Source organism: Eptatretus burgeri, chromosome 2 (assembly GCF_056783735.1).
Source record: "Eptatretus burgeri isolate ZD-2024b chromosome 2, Ebu_testis_v1, whole genome shotgun sequence".
NCBI classification, from domain to species: Eukaryota; Metazoa; Chordata; class Myxini; order Myxiniformes; family Myxinidae; genus Eptatretus; species Eptatretus burgeri.
In genome coordinates, this window is record NC_140962.1 from 139,307,923 (window position 1) to 139,332,441 (window position 24,519).

Here is a 24,519-nt window from a genome sequence, read left to right on the forward strand (position 1 = left end):
ATGGCTTTACTGAGCACCGGACCTGTGTTGGTAAAAAACAGACATGGCTTACTTGTTACAAGTTACCATCAGTACACACTGTACAGTGCAGTGTACAGTAGGTACTGTATTTGGATTGGTGAATCAATTCCTCTGACGTCACATTATATTCCACTGTCATTGGTTGGAACTTGGAAGTTCCGTCGTCCACGGATCACCAAAGATCTTTGCTCGTGGGTGAAACTCTTCCACATGAACACGGAAATACCCTTTTTATTTTAAATAACAACAAATATGGAGGTTTTCGTATTTTCGTCGTCAGAAGCACAAACCGTGGGAAATTGGGGTGATATTCCCTTGATTTCTGGACTTCCATTTCAAAAATCCTCCATTGGCTCCGCCCCCACGCCCCGTCTCGCCCCGCCCCAACACCCCGCCTCGCCCCGCCCCCACACCCCGCCTCGCCCCGCCCCCACGCCCCGTCTCGCCCCGCCCCCACACCCCGCCTCGCCCCGCCCCCACAAGGATTATTTAATTTTTAACGGCCCATTATGACGAACAATGAAGGGGGCGTTCCCATTCGTCACCAGGGAATGAGGTTCATTGTTCGTCATTGTTTCTCTCTCTTGTGGAGACGATCAAAAAGGTTCTCTCGGTGTTTTCGCTTCTGTTGATTTAATATTTCACCATGAGACGAATTGAGGTTTTACCTCAGGAGAATAGAAGTCATCAATCTCCATTTTACGAGAACGATCCGGACAATCATGAGGTGAACGTTTGGAGGCGGGACGAGGGTTATCCCAACGAGATGCCCAAGGTGAACCAGATGTTCCATTTCCTCTTGATTCTCTTCCCCAGGTGTTCATGTTCACCTTGTGTACAACCCCCAGGTTCATCCTCCACACGGACACAATGTGAAATATTATTTTTATATTTTATTGTTTCCTTCCCTCTTATAGAAAGTCCTCTCGGAGTGGAATGAGGTTTCTATGTTTTCTTACAGGTTCCGAACCTGGAAATTATCCAAAAACTTGGAGCAGGAGCCTTTGGGACTGTATATAAAGGGACACACCTGGAATCTGGGACTCAGGTAAGAATGTGAGCGGTTTGTTCGCTTTCACTCATTCATTCGTTCCTCGGTGTAATTCATTCATTCGTTCTTCGGTGTAATTCATTCATTCGTTCCTCGGTGTAATTCATTCGTTCCTCGGTGTAATTCATTCATTCGTTCCTCGGTGTAATTCATTCGTTCCTCGGTGTAATCCATTCCAAGGACTGACAGGACATGACGTCGAGATACAAGGAGTCGTCAACCAACCAAAGTCTCTCAGAGTCTCGACGTTTATTGGTGTAAATTCACATGTAAAGGTCAAATGAACAGAACAAACATTGAATTGTAAATATTCGGATATTTATTGATGAAACAGATTTACAAATGATCACGTGTTGTAATTTTGTTGAGTTTTGATTGTCCAAGATATCTTTCAATCAGTCAATCTACGTCACAATGGAATGAGCAAAGCTGAACAACCACAGTGTGTTCAGTTCCCAAGCAGCTTGCTAGCGCTTGCCAAGCCTGCCGTTCCATGTGGACGGTTTTGAGTGGAGTGCTTTCTTGAGTGCTTCAACGTCCGTCCACAGAATGAGAAAATCAAGTTTGGTTTAATAAAGAAATCCGTCTCCACTTAACACTTAATCGTTTTTTCCTGAATAAATATCTTGAAACGGATATTTTAACGTTTTTTTTTGATGTGTTTGTATTCTTCGTCCATGGGCCTGGGGCAGAAATTCCACTTGTTGGTACTATCTCAGGAAACCAATCCCAGTTATGATTTTTTTATTGGTGTATATATATATATATATATATATATATATATATATATATATATATATATATATATGTCATATTTTTATGTGATAACCATTGCAGACTGGCAGCTTATTGGTAGTTATCATCTCTGGAATGTACCCACCCTCCGCATCATGAAAGCGAAAAGGAAAACTCAGAAACATTCACTAATGATGCAATTGGTGTTTCCACATGGGGCGAGAATGAACTGCAAACCACAAATACATGTCTGAAATGCTTTATTTATACCATCCGAATAATCCTTTCTGTCATTCCTGAAGGCAGAATTTGTTTTATGGCAGAAAGGGGTGAACAATAGGGCCGATCAAAATGTTGTTGATTAGTGATTTTCAGTGCATTTTAATTTATAATATTGTCACACAAGTACCCTGGGTAGTGATACTGAACCGCAGTAGCCCACAACATGCACATGTTGAATGAGGAAAACATTTATGAACATTTTACAAGTTTTTCCTACAGTTAAAGGAATTGCCCTTCCCCTACCCGAGTTCCAACAAGCGTCCAAAATATGAAATTTACGGATAACCCAAATTTCACCACGCCTACTGTGGCATGTTTATGTACTATGTTTTACTCATGTATATTTGTAGCCATGAATGTCCTTGTGATTATGCCAAAACATTCACATCATGGATCAGTAGTCTCGTCTTCATCACTGTTATCAGCATCAGAATCCTCGAGGTCTACAACCTCTTCCTCGACATCAGCGGGCTGGTTCCTGCAGGTTCGCAACTTGCACATGTCAGTGCACTTCAGGCTATTGGCAAAGCACGTGCAGTCTGGGAGTTTGCACGACAGTCCACACTTGCAGGAAAGCAGTTGCAACACGGCATCCGGTGCTGGAGAACGCTGCATCCACTCGATGGCCAGCTTCCCGTCATCACCACTGGTCCATCCTCAACCCTTGGGACTTGCAACATAGGGTTGGCATTGCAGACAGCGCCTCCAAATAGCAGCCTGGTGGTTTGCACGGAGGACGTGCATGAAGAGGCAGTCTTCATATGGTGGAAGCTGACTGGACTTTATCTCTCCAAGTCTGGCACAGAAGAGTTGATGTCGGAGTTCATTGACTTTCATGGTGTTGGTAGACGGCACGTACATGTGGCAGGTGACCTCTTGCAGCTTCTGAAAGAGCTCGGTGGAGACTTCCCATGAATGACCGAGCTGATGGAAGGCCTCTTGGTCGGTCTTATCCGACTTAATTTGCTTCAGGGTGCCCATCTTTCCCCGGCCTGCAGAGGCACTGACTGTATCACAACCGGAGAACACGTGCAGTCCAACCAGGGCATCACAGACACTGTCTCCCATCGATCTCGCAAGCTTGTCAATGTCTAGGAACCGTGTGCGGGTTTGCGTACAACACTTCTGAGACACGGGCCATGGGATGTCCTTATTGAAGGCAAGACACAGCACGAGGACATCTGTATCTTGGCAGTGATCACCACAGCCTTGTACACAGCCTCTGCTGCATGCAGAAGCATTCGAGTGTCTGCTTCCTCCTGCGTGGACTTCAGCTCTGCACTTCCTCCCAGTCGTCCTTGGTTTTTTTTTATGTTTCCCAAAACGTCAATATCTCAGAATGGTAAAATGGTAAAAATGCAAAATACATACACTAAGCTGCTCTTCTGGAACGGTTATCACATATTGAAATAATCATATAGTCCCTACCAATAACTTAGTAGCCCTAAAGTTTGGTTTCCTCAGATGGTACCGATATATGCCTGGGCCCATGGACTATGGTTACCACAATCATAACAGAGAAGTGTTTCAGAAAATTCCACGACACTCGTCTCAACACTCCACGAAAGCAGATTCCGAATTGATGGTGGCAAGAAAGATTACATCTATTAGAGCATGTTTGAGTGTGCAAGGGTAAACTTCTTATTGATGGAACACACACTGATTGAAACTGAACACCATCAATGAAACAATGTCAGGATTACATCATCTGATCCAATTCATCGTAACATGCGGTGGACATTTACAATCATTGTATATCAATAGAGACCAACATTGTGCTCGTTTCCTGCTTTATCATGTTTTGTTGTCAGGTTATAACATGAGATTGTTCCATATGTTCGCTGTTCCTTCCCCAGGTTGCTGTGAAGTGCATGGAGAGAGATAATTGGCAAATGGTGAGTTTATGGGAATGGGGTGAATGTAGGACCATTTACATGGAACACAACCGGCCATTGGGACTATACAGGCTGTTTGTGACGTTTAAACCCACACGTAATCATGTGAGAATCTACAGAGGTAACGGAAATGGCAGCAAAATGGTGGATGTTCCTGAGTGTCCTCCAGAAAGATCATCAGTTTCGATATTTGGGATTCCTGTTCCCCGAGGCTCCTCAGCATCTCCTTCTGTAAATTTTTAACTGGTTCACTTACTTTATATGAGATGAATTAAAGTCTTGAAAAAATGATTGCCTATTATTGACAAGTTTAATCCATTTGTTTTTGTTTTTCAGCTCTCTGATGAAGGGAGAATGTTACTGCAGGTTGATCATCCAAACATTGGTGAGTGTGTGCATTGCACCCTTTCCTTGAGCTTTTACATCGATTTTGGTGATGGCTCTGACTCTTGCAGTTTGTTCTCATTGTTTCTTAACACAGCACAGGTATTGCTGAGTCGTCGAGACTGGAAACCCAATGAATGACAGAACAAATGTTCACACAGTATGAGGAACCATTGACTGACAATCTAAAATAATAAATGTCAGTGTGTGTCCGTAAGTTCGTCTACCCGTCTCCTCCATAATTCCAAAACCATGAAACCTTGCGGCCCCAAACTTTGCATGCACACGAAGGGATCTCGGAGGGAGTACATTCATGAAAATTGGGTGTTTGGGTTAATTTAAACACCCCTTTGAAGATAATTTATGGGGTAAACACTGAATATCACAACAAAATAAGCCTTACAAAAATAGTGGTGCACCATCTTGATCCGCCCTCTTTCAGCTCACAATAGTCTGAAGCCACCATATTTTTTGTCCTGCTCAACAACGCCTCGACTTGGAATAGGCTGCAACAATTTGTTAATGGAAAGTTTTTTTTTTCACTTTCCTCACTCACATTACATTGAATGTCTGATCATCAAACCTACAAATCAATGGATTCATGGCAATGGTTGTGAACACCCAGAGATGCCAGCGTTCATGGCTTTATTTAATTAATGCACATGACATAAGCTCAAGAATCTCTTAATCCCAGCCGAATTTCAAAATTTAAACTTCTTTATTGATTTCAACAGCAGTTTTGATTGCTAAAAAAAGTGTTCGCTTGTCCAATTCGGACATCGCTTGACATTCCAGTCGTCTCCGGATGCATGGTGATGACAACACTGATCGGCAATCGCTTGCTTCATCAGCCATGATTCATCAACCGTTTCACTGGAGTGCTTAAGCCACTTGGTGAGCACTCTGTAATACTCGCAGTGTCACTGAATATATCGATCAACTTGAACACACTTGAGGGCTCATTCGTCTGCGTTTTGTCCGTACATTGCCTCCGGCGGATTGTCGGGTGGTGATTCATTCGCTGAAAATGTGAAATTTTATTTTCACCACATTTCCCCGATTTGTACCATCTTCTTTCATTATACGACCCTTCACTTCAGCAGAGATAAATACCTATAAAAACACTGTTTTGTTTTTAAAAGTTTCTTCAACTGTTTCGTTGCATTTCTTGCTTCAGTGGTTTTGGCATTTGGTGAGCGCTCTTCAAGCTTCGATGGTGATCTGTCGGCTCGGTTCTGTTTGGGGACATTTCCGGAGGGAGGAAACGAAATAAATGAGATGATTACAATGAGTAAAAAATGTTTTTAGTTATTATACAAAGCAGTGAATTGCCACATCACGGCAGGAGAGCTGAGAGATATGCACGCTCTCGCTCTTAGGTGTTAGTGGTTAACAGTGGTTAACAGGTTAACAGTGGTTTTATATGGAACCTGGTGGTTAAAAAGAAGATGTTGCTGTTTGGGCACATTTAATCACCCTTGCCTACCCCTCCCCTAATGTTTTGTTCTCTTCCCTGCCCCCATGCCACCTTCCCTTCCCCTCACCCTGACTTTCTTCCCTCTCTTCACGCTGCCTTCCCTTGCCATCATATTGCCTTCCCTTCTCCGACCCTCACGCTTACCTGGACCCAAACCCCTCCCCTCTCCTCCCCCCTTACCCTTACATCTTCCAGCGGTTTCCGCATGCTGTGTTCAGGTGCTGTTTTATCGTACCCCATTTTGTTCAACTCTGAACTACCCCCTCCCCACTTCTCCACAAGACCCACTATCAAATGCATTTTAAGAACTCCTCCTCTCACGCATATCTCCTTCCAAACCCCCTCCCCACCTCCCGCCTCCTCTCCTTCCCATCCTGCTTGTCTCCCCCTGACTCGGAGTGTATTGTGACATTTGGTGAGGTGTCCCTCCTCCAGCCCCCTATCTCACTCTTCCTTTCCTTCCTTTCCTTACTTTCCCCTCCCTCAACCCAGCTTCCTCCCTTCCCTTTCTCTTCCCACCCCTCCTCTCTCTCCTCTCCCTCCCTCCTTTCTCCCTCCTTTCTCTTTCTCCCTCCTCCCTCCCCTTTTCCCGTCTCTCCTCTCCCTCTCTCTCTTTCTCTCCCTCCTCCATCCCCTCTCTCCCATCTCTCCTTACCCCCTCCACTTAATCTCCCCCTCAGTAACGTAACGGGTTGTATTTGCTGGTATTAAATAAACGACACCAAAGGTAACATGGATCAACTAAGTCTTGTGTTCTGATGACCCGTTTCAACATTGTTTTCATTTGTTCCATCCCGCTGTCCCTGTGCAGTGAAAGTGTTTCGTTTTCAAGTTTTGAGTGACTGCGCAGCCTTAACAATGGAGTTTGTTGATGGGGGTAAGGCTTTTTCAATCCTCCTTCTGTTATTTGGTGATGTTTGTGTTCATTATCTCACACTTGAACATCGTAATCAATTTAAAATCTGTAATAATTACCCCGTGCACACAAAGTGAAAAGCGGGGTTAAGCATTTGGTCCATGTCCGTCCATCTGTCTGCCTCATCAGTTTATGATCATCATTTATGACGGAGGAACAACTCATTTAAATTGAATGTTTTATTTTGAACACGAATCTGAACATCAATGTGAAGACAAGTCTGTCGTTTTGTTTCACGTTGGCTCTGAATTTGTTCCGATCACACATGTGTAGAGAGGAGTGAGATGATCTTTTTTTACTCTGCCGTCCTGCCTGGCACTCAAACAAAATTAAAAATCATTCCAAACAGGAAACTTAGTGTTTTTAAGGACATGATGAAGGACACAAACAAAAGGTCGCAAACTGATTTAACATGTCAGACAGGATGATGTAATCGATACTCGGTAAAATGGTGGTGTAATCCAGAATTAATCATTTTATCCACCTTTAAACCTCTCTGAACCTTTATTGGAATTGAATTGTACATTTGAACGCTGTAGAATGCAAATTGTCTTCATAATACTTCCAAGAACCTGCTCTATAAACATGATACATAGCATGAGGGCACGGCATGTGAGAGGTGCAGTATCGGGGGTGAAGAAGAGACCGTCACATGGCTGTGTCCGAAGCCGATTGATGCTGCATTCTATGGTGATCAATGAAGCCTCCATCTTCTAAACTGTGACTCAATGTCGTCTTATTTCAGTGTTTAAGTGTGATGTGTAAGACTGCTTTAGGAGTGATAAACTTGTGGATTTTAAAACTATCTTTCAAATCATTATTTTATTAAAATTGAAGAAAAGACTTGAACACGACAGGGGATAATTATGTTCTGTGAACTCACTCGTTTTGGTGAGTTATTTCTGCACAATTGTATCTAAAGTTCACGATATAAGTTCTTGGATGACACAAAGAAATGAGAACAGCACTCTGTAGAGGACATACCGACGCCAGGCTGAACTGTTAACAATTTTTCTTCCAATGATCGGACGGATCTTCATCCGGAACGAAACCAAAATTGAATCGGCTTGTTCTTGTCACCTCCCCAACTCATCCACGAAGTCTTGTCCGAATTCATCCAAAACTTGTTGAGATATCGTTCGATGTCTATGTTATTTCTATCCTTATTAGATCACTCAATGGTGAAAAATCACTTAATATATTATCACTTCACTTGTACATGCCTTGTATTTATTTGTTTCTGTGAAGTCTCATGATGAGTTTTGTTTGCAGAAACGCTCCATGATTTCGTCTCTCGAAATGACCCTCTGTCTGAACAATTCGCTTGGCCGATAATGTACCAGGTGAGTGAATCGTGTTCACAAGTGTGATGCACATGTCCGGTTTGAAATGTTGTATTGAACAGGAAACAAAATAATTGTGAATGAGTTTGATCTTTCATTTCAAAAGGAATCTCATCATGTGCTTTTGAACTTTTCCAGACTGTTTCTGCACTTGCACACATCCATGATCAGAACATTGTGCATTCTGACATAAAGGTAAGAATCCAGACACCGGGATGTTTTTTTTCTCGGTTCATTTCATGATTGTATTTTCATCACATAATTCGCAGATTTTTTTCCTCAAATCTCTGATTCTTACACACACAGAAATTTACAAAACTTTAGTTCATATGTTGAACATACAGACGTTACTTTTAACAACTGGAACGTCTGGAAGTTCACCATTCATCAATGTCACCTGAACATTGAAATTTCATTTTCATTAATCTTTGCAGATTGAGTGGAACATTTTCACTCGTAATATAAATCTCGTATTTCGTGGTGCTGCGTTTCAACAGGAATTCATTAAATAAACTTCAATATTCTTTGGGGCTGGAAGGGTGCCCTCGAGATACCGATATTTAGCCTCTGAGTCATCTCGCCTGGGTTTGAATTCTGACCCAGGTCTAAACTCTCATCGCGGTGTTTCACAAGCATGGTGATTCATCAATGTACAGTCCATCCCTTAGATGCACGTTAAACTGGAGGTCCCATCTGCTGCCATTAGTTGGTGGTCGTTAAAGATCCTATGGTGTCCTTAAGGCAGAGTGGGCGATTCCTTGAGGAATATTGTGCATTGTTCATCCACCCAGATCCACTTCTTCAAGTCTGACCAATTCTGAGTGTTCATCATATGTTGATCGATCATTTCAAAATTCGAGTTTTTATTCGCTGGATTTTATAACTTGAAGTATTCAGGGGATCAGAAATGAAACTTCCTGCAGTAATGTTATTTGGAAGTGAAAATGATCATATTTCACATTAAAATTCACCAATTCTCTGAAAGTATTTTGATATTTGTCGATAAAAACATGCGTAGACGTCTGCTTTCCTCTCCACTACTTTGGAACTTGCAATTTTAACCTGGAGACATGGCACAGTCCTGCGAATGATTGAATGACACCATATATTTCACTCCCTGGTATGACGAGTTCGGGAAATTGAGCATGTTTTCCGTGTCGAGAAGAAAAGCTCAAGGAACGTTTTGAACATTAAGTGTGCTGATATTTAATGAAAATCTGACACCACAGTGAAGTAGTATGGTATTAGTACAGGCATTTTCACAGAAATATTTGGTCAACCTTGCACAAATTGCAACAAAAGCAAACTCAACATGTTTTGATTCTGGATATGTCCTCAGTGACAGAAAAACAGTCCTAAGGGATCCTACGGGGGGAAAATCCTGAAATCATGGAAATGTAATATGGCCGCCACCCGGCTTCGGGGAAAATGAGAAAATTGTAAAGATTGATATTTTAATATGTAAATATATGTTTTTCTGCATTCTAATTGTTTCTAGTTATGATCAGTATATTGCTATACAAGTATGATGATAAAAAAGTGAAATGTATTGAAGGTAAAATAAAAAATTATAGCTTTTTTGTCGAAAAATGTCAATTTTTTGACCCGAATTTTTTTTTTTAACCTGATACTGATTTTGGCTCCTGGACAAAAAAAAAAAAGAAACGTTGAAGACACAAGATGAAATCAAGTCTATGGCAATACAATATAATTATGTAAATCATTGAAACATGACAAAATTCACAATTCCAATTGGGGCAATCACATCTGCCTGACGAAGGTTTCAAAATGAAAATGAAAATTCGCATTAAATTCAGAAACTACATCCATTATAAACTACTATACATGTTGAGAAAATTCAAGCATATTAAAGTGAGAACTCGACAATGTCGTCATCATCCTCATCATTGTCACATGGAGTGTTTGTGCAGCCAGAGCCCCTGCAGCTTCCACAAGCTGGAGTGCACTCGATGTTGCGCTTCTTGCATGTGCATCTCATGGTGCTACATTCAGCCTGGCAGTTGCACCTAATGACACGTAACATCTTTTCAGGAGCTGGAGCTGTTGATGTCTGAAGTGGCACAAAACCCTCGTCACACTTCTGCCAACCCCAGTCTGTGGAAGAAGTATGCAAGTCTGACGTCTTGAAACGAATCAAAGACCACCTTCAGAAGCATTCCGAGTCTGCAAAGATATCTTCCAGAACTTCAGCGCTCTGGGTTCAGTATATGGACATGCTAGACATTCTTCGCAAATACATCTGGGCAGAGTGCACTGAGATCTGAGCACTACATCTTCATGTCATCCAGGAAATGTTGCCTTACCTGGCAGCCTCGGGCCACAACCTGTATGCCAAATCTGGGAGGGTGTATCTGCAGCAGATGTCCAACCTCAAAACTCAATATCCCAATGTCCAACAACGTTTTGATGAGGGGTTCCTTGTGGTTCGACGAAGTGATCCCCTGTGGGCAGGTCTTTCATCTGACCGGATCATCGAACAAGTTCTGATGAGAAGTTTGAAGACCAGCGGGGGGCTCACACAAGGGCGAGGAATGACAGAGCAACAACGGCTGGTATGGCTACTATCAATGCCTGCCTGTGCAGAAATAAACCAGGCAATGCAGGAGCTCACAGGTTTGAACTACAACACTGGAGAGCAGAAGAAGGACATGGCCAAGGCAAGACAATCTCGTGACTGGAAGGACACACTCTCAGCTCTTCAGTATTTACAGGAACGGAATCCATTCAGTAGTGATCCATGTCTGAGGAACATTGCCACTGGAGTTCATGCACACCCCACCATCAACGTCGATACAGCACATGCTGTAGGAGCCAAAATATTGAAATCTATGGATGGGAAAACACCTGCCGAGTACATATTTAAGAGGAAACACCAAGTTGTCACCCTCGGCATGAAGTCATCTGTCAAGATTGATGGAGAGCAAGTCCAGGTTGACCCACAACTCCTCTTCCAGAGACTAATCACTGTTGCACAGACAGCAGAAGAACTGGAGTCGGCCTTCAAATATGAACTGTGCAGCTATCCACCAGCCCTCTTTGATTCCTCTCTTCACTCCGAGCAGCACACAAGCCAGTCTTTGCTGATGCCATCTGGGATCTTCTTGGATCCGATGTCCCAGCCGATATCCCCAATGATGGGCAACAGTATGTTTTGGATGGCGGGGCACTTGTTCAACGCATTCCATGGTCTCGTGGATCTACATACAGAGAGATATGCCACCAGTACACTGATTATGTAACGAAGAAGTACGGATAATGCCATAGTCGTGTTTGATGGTTATGAGAGTACCAACACGAAGGACATGACACACCAGAGATGGTCTAAAGGGAATACTGGCACGACTGTGACATTTACAGCTGACATGCATCTCACAATGAAGAAGGAACAGTTTCTTGCCAAGAGACAGAATAAACAGTGATTCATTTTTATGTTGAGTGAAGAGCTTCAGAAGAAGAACTGTGAGATGCCTCAGGGGATGCTGATCTCCTGATTGTACTGAAGTCCGTGCAGTCGGCTACTCTCACCAACACTGTGTTAGTTGGTGATGACACAGATCTCCTCGTCCTCCTATGCTACCATGCAAGCTTAGAATCCCATCACCTCCACTTTTGTCCCAAGCCATAGAAGAACACGAAGAAGCCTCGCATCTGGAACATCAAGGCTACAAAGAAAATGATTGGTACAGACATGTGCAAGCACATACTGTTTCGACATGCAGTTCTTGGGTGCGACACGACATCTCGTCTTCATGGGATTGGAAATGGAGCTTCTCTCAAAAAGTTCAAAGCAAACAACACATTTCTTGAGCAGGCCAAGGTTTTTGATACATATCCAGCTTCCGCATGTGATGTGGCAGATGCAGGAGAAAAAACATTGGTGATAATTATTTTCAACGGAAAGTCAGCTGACACCCTGGACACCCTCCGGTATCAGCGGTACTGGGACAAGGTGGCTGGGAGCTCCTCTCATGTGCAACCACAGACGTTACCACCATCATCGGAAGCAGCAAAGTATCACAGCCTGCGCGTGATTCTGCAAGTCCAAGAATGGAAGGGATGTGCAGATGAACTTCTTCCGACAGACTGGGGTTGGCAGAAGAGTGACGAGGGTTTTGTGCCACTTCAGACATTAATAGCTCCAGCTCCTGAAAAGATGTTACGTGTCATTAGGTGCAACTGCCAGGCTGAATGTAGCACCATGAGATGCACATGCAAGAAGCACAACATCGAGTGCACTCCAGCTTGTGGAAGCTGCAGGGGCTCTGGCTGCACAAACACTCCATGTGACAATGATGAGGATGATGACGACATTGTCGAGTTCTAAATTTAATACGCTTGATTTTTCTCAACATGTATAGTAAGTTTATAATGGATGTAGTTTCTGAGTTTAATGCAAATTTTCATTTTCATTTCGAAACCTTCGTCAGGCAGATGTGATTGCCCCGAGTGGAATTATGAATTTTGTCATGTTTCAATGATTTACCTAATTATACTGTATTGCCATCGACTTGATTTCATCTTGTGTCTTCAACATTTCTTTTTTTTTTTGGTCCAGGAGCCAAAATCAGTATCAGGTAATTTTTTTTTTTCGGGACAAAAATTGACATTTTTTGACAAAAAAGCTATAATTTTTTTATTTTACCCTCAAAACATTTCACTTTTTAAGAATTAGTCTTGTTTATCAATACACTGAACAGAACTAGAAACAATTAGAATGCAGAAAAACAAATATTTACGGATTAAAATATCAATCTTCACAATTTTCTAATTTTCCCTGAAACCGGGTGGTGGCCATATTGGATTTCCATGATTTCAAGACTTTCCCCCGGGAGGATCCCATAGGAATTTTTTTCTTTCACTGAGGACATATCCAGGAATCAAAATCTGTTGAGTTTACTTTTGTTGCAATTTGTGGGAGGTCATGCGACATTTTGACTGTCCCATATGTACATTAAAATTTATGAGTGTCATTTTAAACCTTGCAGCTGCAGGTGAGATACCCTGTAAATCCACCTTCTTCTTTCATATACAGCACAAGGCTGCAGGGTAGCATCATGACTGAGGACATGGCTGTGCCACTGATTGAATCCCTCCCCTCTGTAGGTTGGGGCAGGAATTTGTAATTTGTTCAGGGTGCAGCGATAGCTCAACTACACTTTGTGAAGGACACCGTGGGTCTTTGTGTTCACCAATGAAGACCGACAGATGAGATTGATGTTTAATGACAGTCCGAAGTACGGCACACATATTGATGAATCATTCTGCCTGTGAAATACTGGGATGACATTTGAAAGCTGGGTCAGGATTCAAACCCAGGCTCCGCAACGTAGAGGCAAGTGTGCATACCTCTAGGCCATCCTGTCAGCTTGAAAATCCAACTTTGGGTGATATCTACTTTTATCCTTCATCAGATAGATCTTGAGCTCAAACAAGTTTCAGAATGTGAAATTCTTTTTTTAAAGTGTCATGTTGTCAGCACTTTGGACAATAATCTGTGCAAATTTATTAAATTTAAGAACTGACAACAGAGCTCAGAGGTAACAATACATCCAATTGATCTGACATCCAGGCAGCTTTGATCACGGACTGAAGTGGATCCACGTTCACACAATCAACCCAATTCTCTGCCAGAAGTGTTTCATCACCGAGGTGCTGTGACGTCAGAGGAGGACTCAACCAAGCTGCACCATCTGCCAACTCTTACTTATAGATGTGAAAGATGCCACACAACCTTTTTAAAAGTGTTGGCGAAATTCCAATTTTCTGACATGGTTTTGGCCGGCTTGAGCAACACCCAGTGACAGAGAATCTCTGGGTTATGTCTGTTTGTAGTTTGTTATGTCGTCATCTTTGTGCCATGATTTTTACAAATTGATATTATACCACTTTAACAAAGCCATCTCTGTTTTTATCCTCTCTCCAGCCCGAAAACCTGCTTTATAGCCCACAAGGGGTACTGAAAGTGGCTGACTTCGGTCTTGCCAGGTGTTTTGTCCCGGGTGAGCGGCTTAAAGGAAAAGTTGGGACAATATCGTTTGCGGCTCCAGAAATCCTGAGGGGGGGAGAATATGAAGGTCCTCCAGTTGATGTTTGGGCAAGTGGAATCATGCTGCACTGCTTGTTGACGAAAAAATATCCCTTTTCGAACACAGAATTACTGGTGAGCATTTCTACATTTCCTCTCATCATCATTTTTATCATTACCATCATGGATGTTGTGACTTAAATTTTTTTTGTTTTGTTGCTTCTGACCTCTCCCCTTCTCTCATCCTCAAAACTCCTCTGAAACATCTCCCCTCTCTCACCTCCCTTGATTTATTTTTCACTTATCCATCCAAACCCCTTTCTTCCGTTGATTAATTTTTATTTTCTTCAATTGGACATCTCTGCATTCCCTTCCCCTCCCTTTCCCCCTCTCCTTTATTTGCAAAAAGAGCTTCTGTTCATTTTCCAGAAACATTTTTCTGACATTGACATTGATTGGAAATGTAAATGATCCCCAACACCCTCTAATGGTGGTTCAAAATATAAAGATGATACAGAAGCCACAACCACGCTGGCTATACACCGCAACTCCCCACCTCCTAAATGTCACTGACCCATTTCCTTTCTCCTTTATGTTGTTACGGACATGGGTCAGAAAACTTTGAAAGCCCAACGTGTCCATCAAAAGACCACGAACACCGTCTCCAACACTCACCTCCGGCTGTATCTTTGTGCCCAGGGTTGGTTTACCGTACTTGTGAGATGAATGAAATGGATGGGGAACCGCGACTGTGACTGTGCAATGACTACTAATTGACCGAGCGAATGAGTGTTACACGCCACACGCTCTCGTGTATCAGACCAATTCTTCACTTGGTCCAATCCCAGGAGCGCTATTTCAGATCAAACCCCAGCAGTCAAAAAGTCATGATACGATATCACGTCCTTCATTAATATGTTACACAAGCAGAAAATTGGTGGGAGAAATGGTGTTTTGGTAATTCAAATGGGGAAATGGTGAGAGACTTCAGGAAAGGCAAGGAAAGCTAAATTCAGAAATTTACAGGAACATGTACACGATCTTTTATCCACTGTGCGATATTCCCATCCTTCGATGCCTTAAACAATTACTTTGCACCTTTACGTGAAATGGATCCAGAAACCCAAGGAAAGGAAAGAATGCGAGGAAAGGGGTGAGAAATGATGGTGAGAAAGAAGTAGTGTTGGGTCTTTTACGCACCTCTACACACCTTCTGCAATCCTGTTTGAAGCTGTGGTCAACCTCTGCTCAGAGGTTCAGGTTTGCCTTCCGCACACTCCCTCCTGGACTATTTCCTCCAATCTCTCAGGGTCCCGGTCATGCGGGGTGGCTGGATGTTCCTTCGACAAAACATGATTGTCGGCATTGTTGGCAGGGATCTCGTGCGGTGTATCGAGCTCTTGTGGTGGTCCCGTTGCGACAACAGGATGATGTGAATCTGCGCCGGGTTCGAAGTGTGTGTCAGTGGCTGGGTGAAAGCCATGGAAAGTATGGAAGATGGGAATGGAAAGTCAAAAAGGTCAGAAGAATGTCAAGAAATGAAAGTTGGAAAAGTCAAAACATGAAGAAGTGTCGGGAAAAGTTTTCTTTCGAGTGTGAAAGAGGGTCGGTGAGGGAAAAGCTGTTCAACGCTGTTACCAAAATTCTCTCTCTGTGCTTTGTGCATTCCATCCTTAATTTTTCCTTTTCCCACCCCCTCCATTACCCCTCGACTTCGCAACTCTTCATTGGTGCAGGACTTGCGGGGGTGGTCAAGACCCTCCTAGATTGTCATTGGTCGATTCCTGTCTTTTGACCCAGCAATAGTGCCTGATTGGTGGAGTAAACTTTCCGGATATTTTATTCCAGAAATGGGTGGGGCTCGGAGATTAGTGCTCACCTGTCAGATTGGATGGATAGCTTCCTTTTGGGGGCAGCTGGCACGTGGCCTTAATATTCCCTTCCTTACTCGAGCTGATTGTGTGGGATTCTCCACAATTTTTCCGCAAAATGAAGGATGTGGGGACCTCGTGATGTGTCTTTGTGTGCCTTTTATGGGAAATGGTTTGAGATGACGGTGTCAAAGAAGGAAAGAACACGAACTTGGTCTGACTCGCATTCGCTATGCACACCTATCCCCATTAACACGCTATATCTACATTGGGAACAGAGAGGAAGAGGTTTGGGACAAAAGGTTTTGAGGCATTCAGCCTTCTCACGAGTGGAATCGGCTGTGGTGCCATTTGAAGAGAGGAAAAGGATGGAACGGGAGCAAACACCAGAGATAGACTTGAAAAGGTGCCACCAGGTTTTAGAGGAGGGAAACAAGTTTGAAAGTTCATTTTTGAGATTGGACAAATGTTGTTTTCTCGCTCTCCTGAGGGTAAACACACACTTGTTGTGGGCTTTGTGGATTGCTCTGAGGTTGCATTCAGTCGGATTTGCCTTCCAGAAGGAGAATGCAAGTTGTTTTAAATAAAGCAACAGCCTCACCTGAGGATCAGAGAAGCACGAGCGGGAGGATGGTAAGATAATTGATGACAAGATGGGATTAATCTGTGCATACGAGAGAGAGAGAGAGAGAGAGAGAGAGAGCAGTTTTCTGTGGAAGAATTTTCAGGCTGAAATAATATCAGTGGTGGTGGATCGAGGAGACAAGTCCTAAAGTGTAAAAAATAAAAACAAAATAAAAAATAAAAATATAAAACGTGAATGCACGAATGTGGAAGCAGGACACACTGTATGATCCGTGAATACGCGGGCTCTGTGAATAACGAGACCGCGATTGGAGTGTTCTGACAGTATATATTTATTTATATGTGAAGTATGTGAAAGATGCCACACAACCTTTTATAAAGTGTTGGCGAAATTCCAATTTTCTGACATGGTTTTGGCCGGATTCTGCAGCGCCCAGTGACAGAGAATCTCTGGGTTGTGTCTGTTTGGAGTTGGTGATGCTTCACGCTCTGAATTTTTTTTCATGATTTTTGTTAATGAATGCATACAAGTCTTTGATTTGTTTTCCCAAAGGCACATCAAACTTTAAAAGAAATAAACCTGAATACCCCAAATTAACACAACATACCCACGATATAACTTAATTGTGCAACAGAATACTCCGGCATAACTTGCTTTTACCCTACGTGCATGTGTCTTGCCCCTCCTGGGGGTGGGGGGTTCCCAACTCTCCTCCCCCTATACTTACAACCTTAACAACAGTTAACATCAAAAACATCTTCATTTGTAAACAGCAGTATTATTGCTGCTTTGTATTTTTTAAAGTTTAAATGTTCTGAATTAAATTATGTGCAAGACATCCTTGTCAAATGTATTAATTATTTCCAAAAATGAGGCGAAATTTTCTCTTCATTCGCTTTCCTTCCCAAAATGCTCCAAACATACCCCTTCTAATCCCCCTCCCTTTTCCCATCAATACTTTTCTGAAATGATCTTCTCATTCCATTCGTAATTCCATAACCTACCTTTTGTTGTTTTTTTTATGTACACTGTCGAGGCTCGTGTGAGAGCGAACACACAGAAAGTACAACAAGGGGAGCAGGAGACAAGAGGGCTGGGAGAGGTAATGACAAAACAGGGCACACAGGGTAAACAAGATGGACACAACATGAACTTTCAGGTCCCCACATAAAAGGGACTATCAGGAAGGAAAGCAGGGAATTTGAATTTGGTGGGTTTGTGATGAATGAGCAGGGCTAGAAAAGATCGTGGTTTTAGATGGGGGAAGACATGAGATTCTGCTGAACAGCTGGTTGGAAGACCTGGAGGGAAGAGTGGGATTGAAGAGAGTGTGGGGTTTGTTCCAAAGGCAGGAAAAAAGAGGAATGAAAGAGTGAATGTGAGCAGTGATTCTTGATTTTCGTAGTTTTACCAGAAGTGCGTTGCTGGCGGACCTTGAGCACCCTGTGGAAATAAGAGGTGGGGGGGGGGTTGGGGAAGGGGACATATCTGTGACAGAGCTGGAGTGGGGGGGCGAGGCTGGAGAGGAGATGGTGGAAGACAAAGATCACCGACCTGCCTGTGGTGAGAGAATGAGTGACCCACTGACTCAGCCTCATCGTGGGAGATACCAATGGTCCTAAATGCTTTGGTTTCCACAGTGTGAAGCCGAGAAAGGTGAGAGGCAGGAGCACCAACCCAGAGGGGAGAGCGGTCCTCTCTCAGGCTGTGGACAAAAGGCTTTGAATGTGGTCAGGAGCTCAGGTGTGCCAAGGAAAGACCTTGCACGACGGAGGATGCCCAGTCAGTGACTGGCTTTGAAGGCCAGTTTGGAAATGTTGCTTTCCCAGGAAAGATCATGGCAGATCGTGAGACCCAGAAGCTTGAATGAAAGAACTTCTTCAAGAGGATTGTTGAGAAAGTGGATGGGGGGGGGGTGTTCCAGATGGTCCTTTCAGAGAGACATTGTGAGAGTGTGAGATTTTTCAGGCTTGAAAGACATGTTCCACGTGTTGGACCACCTTGTGATTTTATCCACATCTGCAGAGGGTGAAGGGACTGCTACTTGCCGATCTGTGTGATGAACTTCAACCCTTATCACCTTCCTTTTGAGTAATTTCCTCAATTTATATATTTTTTCATTTCCCCAATTTGTTCCCAACTAAGTAACGTTTTTCTTGATCCAAGATTTTAAAGAAAGAGAACATTTAATTTTTTCCTCTGAAAATTATCTTCGACATAATTGGAATGGGGCTTCTTGTGTCATGTTTTTTATTTCTCAATGTGAGTGTGAATGTTAACTGTGGATGGTGATGAATCATTTGGTGCCTGTACCATCTCATTACAGAAAATCGAGTCACCCTTCGAAGAGTTGACTCCATACCATCCTCCAGCAATGCTGAGCAAATCATGTACCTCCCTCTTGTTGTCCATGATTTGTGAAAATCCAGCAAAGAGGATCTCCATGCAGGTCGGTGACCACAATGAGAGGCAGTTTTGGAGATTTTATTTTGAATTCACAAACGAGTTCGGCAGTACGGTCTGGGCCACCAATCTTGTGTTGTGTTCTCGCTGTGGTATTTTGAGGGGGATATGAGGTTAAGCGGTGTTTTTCTATGATTCCGAAAATTTATTGCACAACGTTTTGTCTTCAGGAAATAATGGACCACCCATGGTTTGAGAATTTTCCAGGAACACCTTGGAGAAACAACGGTCAATGTAACGGCGTCAATGGTAAGTTGTGCTCTCATTTGGTTTTTCGATGGATGCATATTTGGAAATACTAGCGGGCACTCCTGCCCTCTGAGCCAGAGTACCCTTCTCAGCCCACCTTGGGTCGGTAATGTACTGCGTCACAGTCTTGGAAAAAGCACTTTGTCATTTTTGTAAGAAATTTTTATTAATCACAACAAATAATAAGATAAAGAACAGGATGTGTAACACCGGCTTCCACCAGACGTGGCGCTATTAACCCCACTGCCCATTTTGGAGTTAATTTCGGTGACAGCCGTGTTTTCTCCATGACAACAGGAAGAGGGGAACTCTTCCGAGAACTCACAATCGAGAAGTAATTTTCAGAAGTTGGTGCACGCATGATTTGATTATCATTTGATCCTTTCTGTGACTCTCTTAAAGCATGTACTTTCAAAGGTAGATTTTCTTTTCCATTCCAATTGTCAAAAAGATATCGTTTTATCACATTTTCTAATTATTTGGGAGAATTGACTTGCTGGAAGAGGAATCTATTTGCAATGAATCTTGTTCACTGGGATACACACAACAAAGAAACACAAGGAACTTTGATGCAGTAGGAGGCAATTCAGTCCATTAAGCCTACACAACCGACCAACGATAGGTCAGTGAGCTTGTTTACAATTGCAAGCAAAGTCATGGAATCCATCATTATTGCTGTGGTCCAGTCCATCCTGCTTTCAAACACCTTGATCTCCAACCATCAGTTTGGATTCCGTCCTGGTCCCTCAACTCCGGATATGCTTCTTCTCCCATCTGAGCAGTACTTGGAGGTGCCAAATCTGTAATTCGGACCGTCTCTCTGGACATTTCTCGGGCATTTGATACAGTCTGTCATTCTGCATTGTTTACACAGCTCTCTGGCTTTGGTATCGGAGGCCGCCTTCCTTCCTGGACTCTTCACTTTCATGCAGTCAGTGGGTTGAAATCAATGGAAGCCTCTCCTACCCTCTTCCAATGGAGGCTGGAGTTCCCCAAGGCAGTGTTTTGGGCACAGTTTTGTTCCTGCATAAATGACCTATCTGATCCCTAACCATCTTTTCTTGCTCGTTTCAGTGTGTCCTCCCATCCTCCCGTTCCTCTTGTTCTATTTATTTTCTGCCTTGATTTTTGTCCCACTCTTCAACCGACCTTGCTCTTGTCTGAGCCCACTCCTGTGCAGAAAAAAGAAAAATCTCTATGAGATCCCTTTGTAATCTCCTTTATAATGTCTCAAGTCCTCTCTCCTTCATTCACTGTTCATAGCTTTGTCTATCGAGTCACAGAATCAACATTGTCATCGTACACTGACCCCTCTCTGAGGCAGTCAAGTCCGTCTTCAGATGTGGTGACCAAAAGTGCACTTAATATTGGAGATGAGACCTCACTAAACTCCGATACAATGTTCAAACCACCTCTTTTGATTAATTATAATTGAACCCCCTGTAAATACAAACAAAAACCCGATTTGCTCTTCCTACTTGGCACTGCCAGTTTGCTTACCCCCGCCCCCATATCTATGACCACCCCTAGGTCCTCTATGACATGTTCCAAGATTGCCCCTTATCGCATGTAATCCACACTTTTATGATTCTTTCCCATCCCCAGCCCTTCACATTTGTTACGTTAGCCCTTTGAACCCAAGCGGCTGTTTTACCAGCCGCGATTCAAACCTCCACATACCTGAACAGCCAGATTTTTCTCCAGGGAGTCCAGGGTGGGGAAGCCAAAAGTCCAAGGAGCTCAGGCTTCAAACGGTTAAACTGAATCTGCCAATCTTTTGCTGAATGTGTTAAAACAATTTGACTTTTTATAAGCTCATCACCTCCCTCTCTGCTCTCAACCTGACTTCAAAGCTTCATGTTATCTGCCAATTAATAATCCAACACCGAACACCACGGTACAAATGATCGATGTAAATGTTGAATAATAATGGTCCAAATACCGATCCCTGGGATACCGCACGACTTACGTCCTGTCAGTCAGAACTATTTGATGGTTCCGATCACCATGGCGGCATTCAATCCAGTCAGTCACCTGACGAACCACTCCGCCAGCCCTCACCTTACTATGTCTGACAACTCTCTTTGTGGTGCCTTATCCAGTACCTTCTGAAAATCGAGATAGACCACATCCATTACCCCTCTTTTATCCAATCAGAAACTGCTTCATGGAACCCAAATAAAAAATTAACATGACCTCCCTTTAATCCATGATGAATGACTGCATGCATATCGTTAAAATTTACCAAAATGTTTCGCGATCTGATCCCTCATTAACATCTCCAACATCTTTGTGGAGTTAATTGAACAGGTCTATTGTTCTCTGATTCGATGGTGTCTTTGTAAATAGTCAGAGGCTGTCAGTTATCTCTCAATCTGTTACACGCCAACCATAATCAATCTATTTCAATTTTGGTGTCCTCAAAGGTGTTGATAAACAGTATGGACGACGATGTCCCCGAGTCATTGCAAGACCTTAAAGGCACCTGGGATTCTGACCAACCAAGATCTTTCATTGGTCTGACCCTCACAGAGTTTCATAACTGCACAAGCCTGGTAGTCAAGGAGGTAAAAAACAGGATCAAAGTGTGGCTCGGAGATGAGAAAGTAATTTGAAAGCTGCCGGTGTAAGGCCGACAAGGAAAAAGACCAAGGAAAGAGCCATTCCCACCAGTTTGTAATGAGAATCCAGCCCAATGACACAGCCCAAGGGCGGAGGAGATGTCATGATCTGGAATCCACAGACCCCCGATTTTTTTCAGTGTTCACTCTCAATGACTCTTCCTTTACACTTCACTGCTCAACGCGATCACGAACACATTGTTGAGATTTGACATCTTCCCCATGCTTCCTCCTTCCCACTTCCTGCCTGATTTTGGTTTTCTTTCAGCAAATGCCTGATTTACTTTCTCACTACACACCCTCTCTGTTGCCTTGAATGTCATGGGATGCCAATTGTGAACTTCATTGTCTGATCTCTGTCTCTCTATCTCCCTCTTTCACTGATGGTCCACACTCATCACAGAGCGTCGGTGTCATCGAAGCAACTTCTTCAGCAAGGGTTATATTTGGTGGTTTTCCGTCACCTTCTGAGCAGTAGTTTCGGTCGGAATTTGGAACTTGGCCATGATACCGGCGATAGCTTGCGTTCTCTTCATGAAGGAGTGAACATCATCACTCATCATTTGTTTAATTTGCCATTGAGAATCCCAATTTTACCCCTGATTAATTTTTCTTCTTCCATCATTCACGTATTCAGCAAAATTTAAGGAAAATCTCTTTTTTTTGAAAGGACTTGAACGACCGACTTGCTTTTGTTGAGTGTACCAACAATGGCTACACTTAACAGGGCTCTCAATACAAGAAATGATCAACTTGTAGAAATATGTGTTAAAAGCCGGGATGGTATCGATATCTTATATTACATCTGATCAGGTCATAAGATGTTGGAGTGATGATCACCGTGTGGCTCATTGATCGATTCATGAGGAACAAGTTCTTTGGTGAACCTTGTCCTCACACCAGAGATATTGTCATGATGCTGTTTCTTCATCTGTGTCATGGAGGTGTCGCTGTAAGTGTCCACTTTATGGAGACATTGAGTGTTTGAAGTGAAATCTTATTTAGAAATTCAGCAATGATTATGATGTGATCACATCACCTGAGTGTGTGCAATCACCATGATGAGAATTTATGACAAGAAATAAAAACCCCATGCTCGTTCACCGGAGGGGACGACACGTTTTCTCTCCGTCTGTCCATCCCACCTGTGGTTTTTCAGCCTTTTCTCCCCAAACCCTTTAACATATTCACCTGAGACTTTGTTCACGGCTTTATTATGATAAGTTGTAGACAAGTTCGAGTTTGACAGCGTTTCATCAAAAAAATTTTTGCAGAGTTTTACCATTTTTAGATTTAGAAAATATCACATGTGAAGGAATTCTCACTCCTGTAATTTTGTTTTTGTTCTCATTCGACCTCCTCTCAGAATCCCTCCCTCCCAAGGTTGTTGTTGAAGAGAAAAGAGTCCATGAAGGAGTTGCTGGAATGGAAATTAATTATGAGAACATTGAATCAATACATATTTTCAGGAGTGATTGTGTTCATGGCAATCCAGAATCAGAATCAGTGTCATTACCTGTCCAGGAAGAGGTAAACACCTTGTACCTCATGATGGTGAATTAATGTTTGTTGTGTTGTGATGTGAAGTTGTGAAACATTTTCGATTTTTCTGCTGAAGATTTCAAAGTGAATTGATCAAAAACAACAGAACATTTTCATTTCTTCTTCGTGATAATTTTTATGTTTTTGTGTTGTTGTGCATTTCGACAATGGAAGTGAAAAGAGCAATCAGAGATTGCAGGCTCTCACCAAGACTCGTTTTGTGTGGTGTTTGTGTGTTTGTGTGTTTGTGTGTTTGTGTTTGTGTGGTTTATAGATGGTGTATTCATGACCGACGTATGATTATGTTAATACAGCGGCCAAACATACCTTTTCTGGTTCATTGTTTGGATTCACGTTCCAATCACGTGTATTTTGGAGACGGACACACAATGTTAATAGGACATCCTTTAAAGACAGACTTGCATTCCCATAGTACGTACTTCAACGACGTGCTCACATTGTAATTGTCATACTTTATAGAGAAAAAAAGATAACATGTATGTAACAATGGCGATCACCAGGTGGTGTTTGTGGCCGACAAGAACATATTCTGTGCAGACAGACAGACAAACTAACAAATGGACCCAAATACAATCCCCTCTCGAGGGTAATATGTGAATTCCGGAGCTGTGTGATTGTATCGTTCTTGCTGAGTACAGAGTTCGTTTTTTCAAGATAATTCATGTGATTTTTGTTTCCACAATAGGAGACACCCAAACCCTCACTGGAGATTCAGGTGACGCGCAGAGGAACTTGGCAACGTCTGCGCAGATTCTTTAAGAGACTCAAGCCTCGATGTTTAAGACGTCAAGGTGGGAGGATTGAATAATCAGGGGAATTTGAAGAGTTCCTTATTTGGACTCGAGTTTCTCTGGAGGAGGATGAAAAGGTTCTTCTTCATCACAAAATAAAACCATGATTTTCCACACTATGTCATCACACTTATTTACTTATTGTCTCCACACAGGCGAGCCAGATGAATAGCAGCCTCGACTCTTCCGACACTTTCAACATGACATCAAAATGGTTCGTTCAGT

At 42.8% G+C, this 24,519-nt stretch overlaps 1 protein-coding gene across 1 annotated transcript; it reads left to right on the forward strand.

The window, feature by feature from the left end:
* LOC147033300 (5'-AMP-activated serine/threonine-protein kinase catalytic subunit alpha-like) lies at positions 1-24,512 on the forward strand. Its single transcript, XM_085851373.1, has 14 exons — positions 1-97; positions 838-893; positions 983-1,069; positions 3,946-3,984; positions 4,321-4,369; positions 6,657-6,722; positions 8,034-8,104; positions 8,243-8,299; positions 14,049-14,285; positions 18,934-19,056; positions 19,241-19,319; positions 23,307-23,470; positions 24,189-24,294; positions 24,450-24,512. Exons 1-14 carry the CDS (start codon positions 1-3, stop codon positions 24,464-24,466), a joined length of 1,248 nt encoding a protein of 415 aa, XP_085707499.1. The 3' UTR covers positions 24,467-24,512.
* Positions 24,513-24,519: the final 7 nt, after the last annotated feature.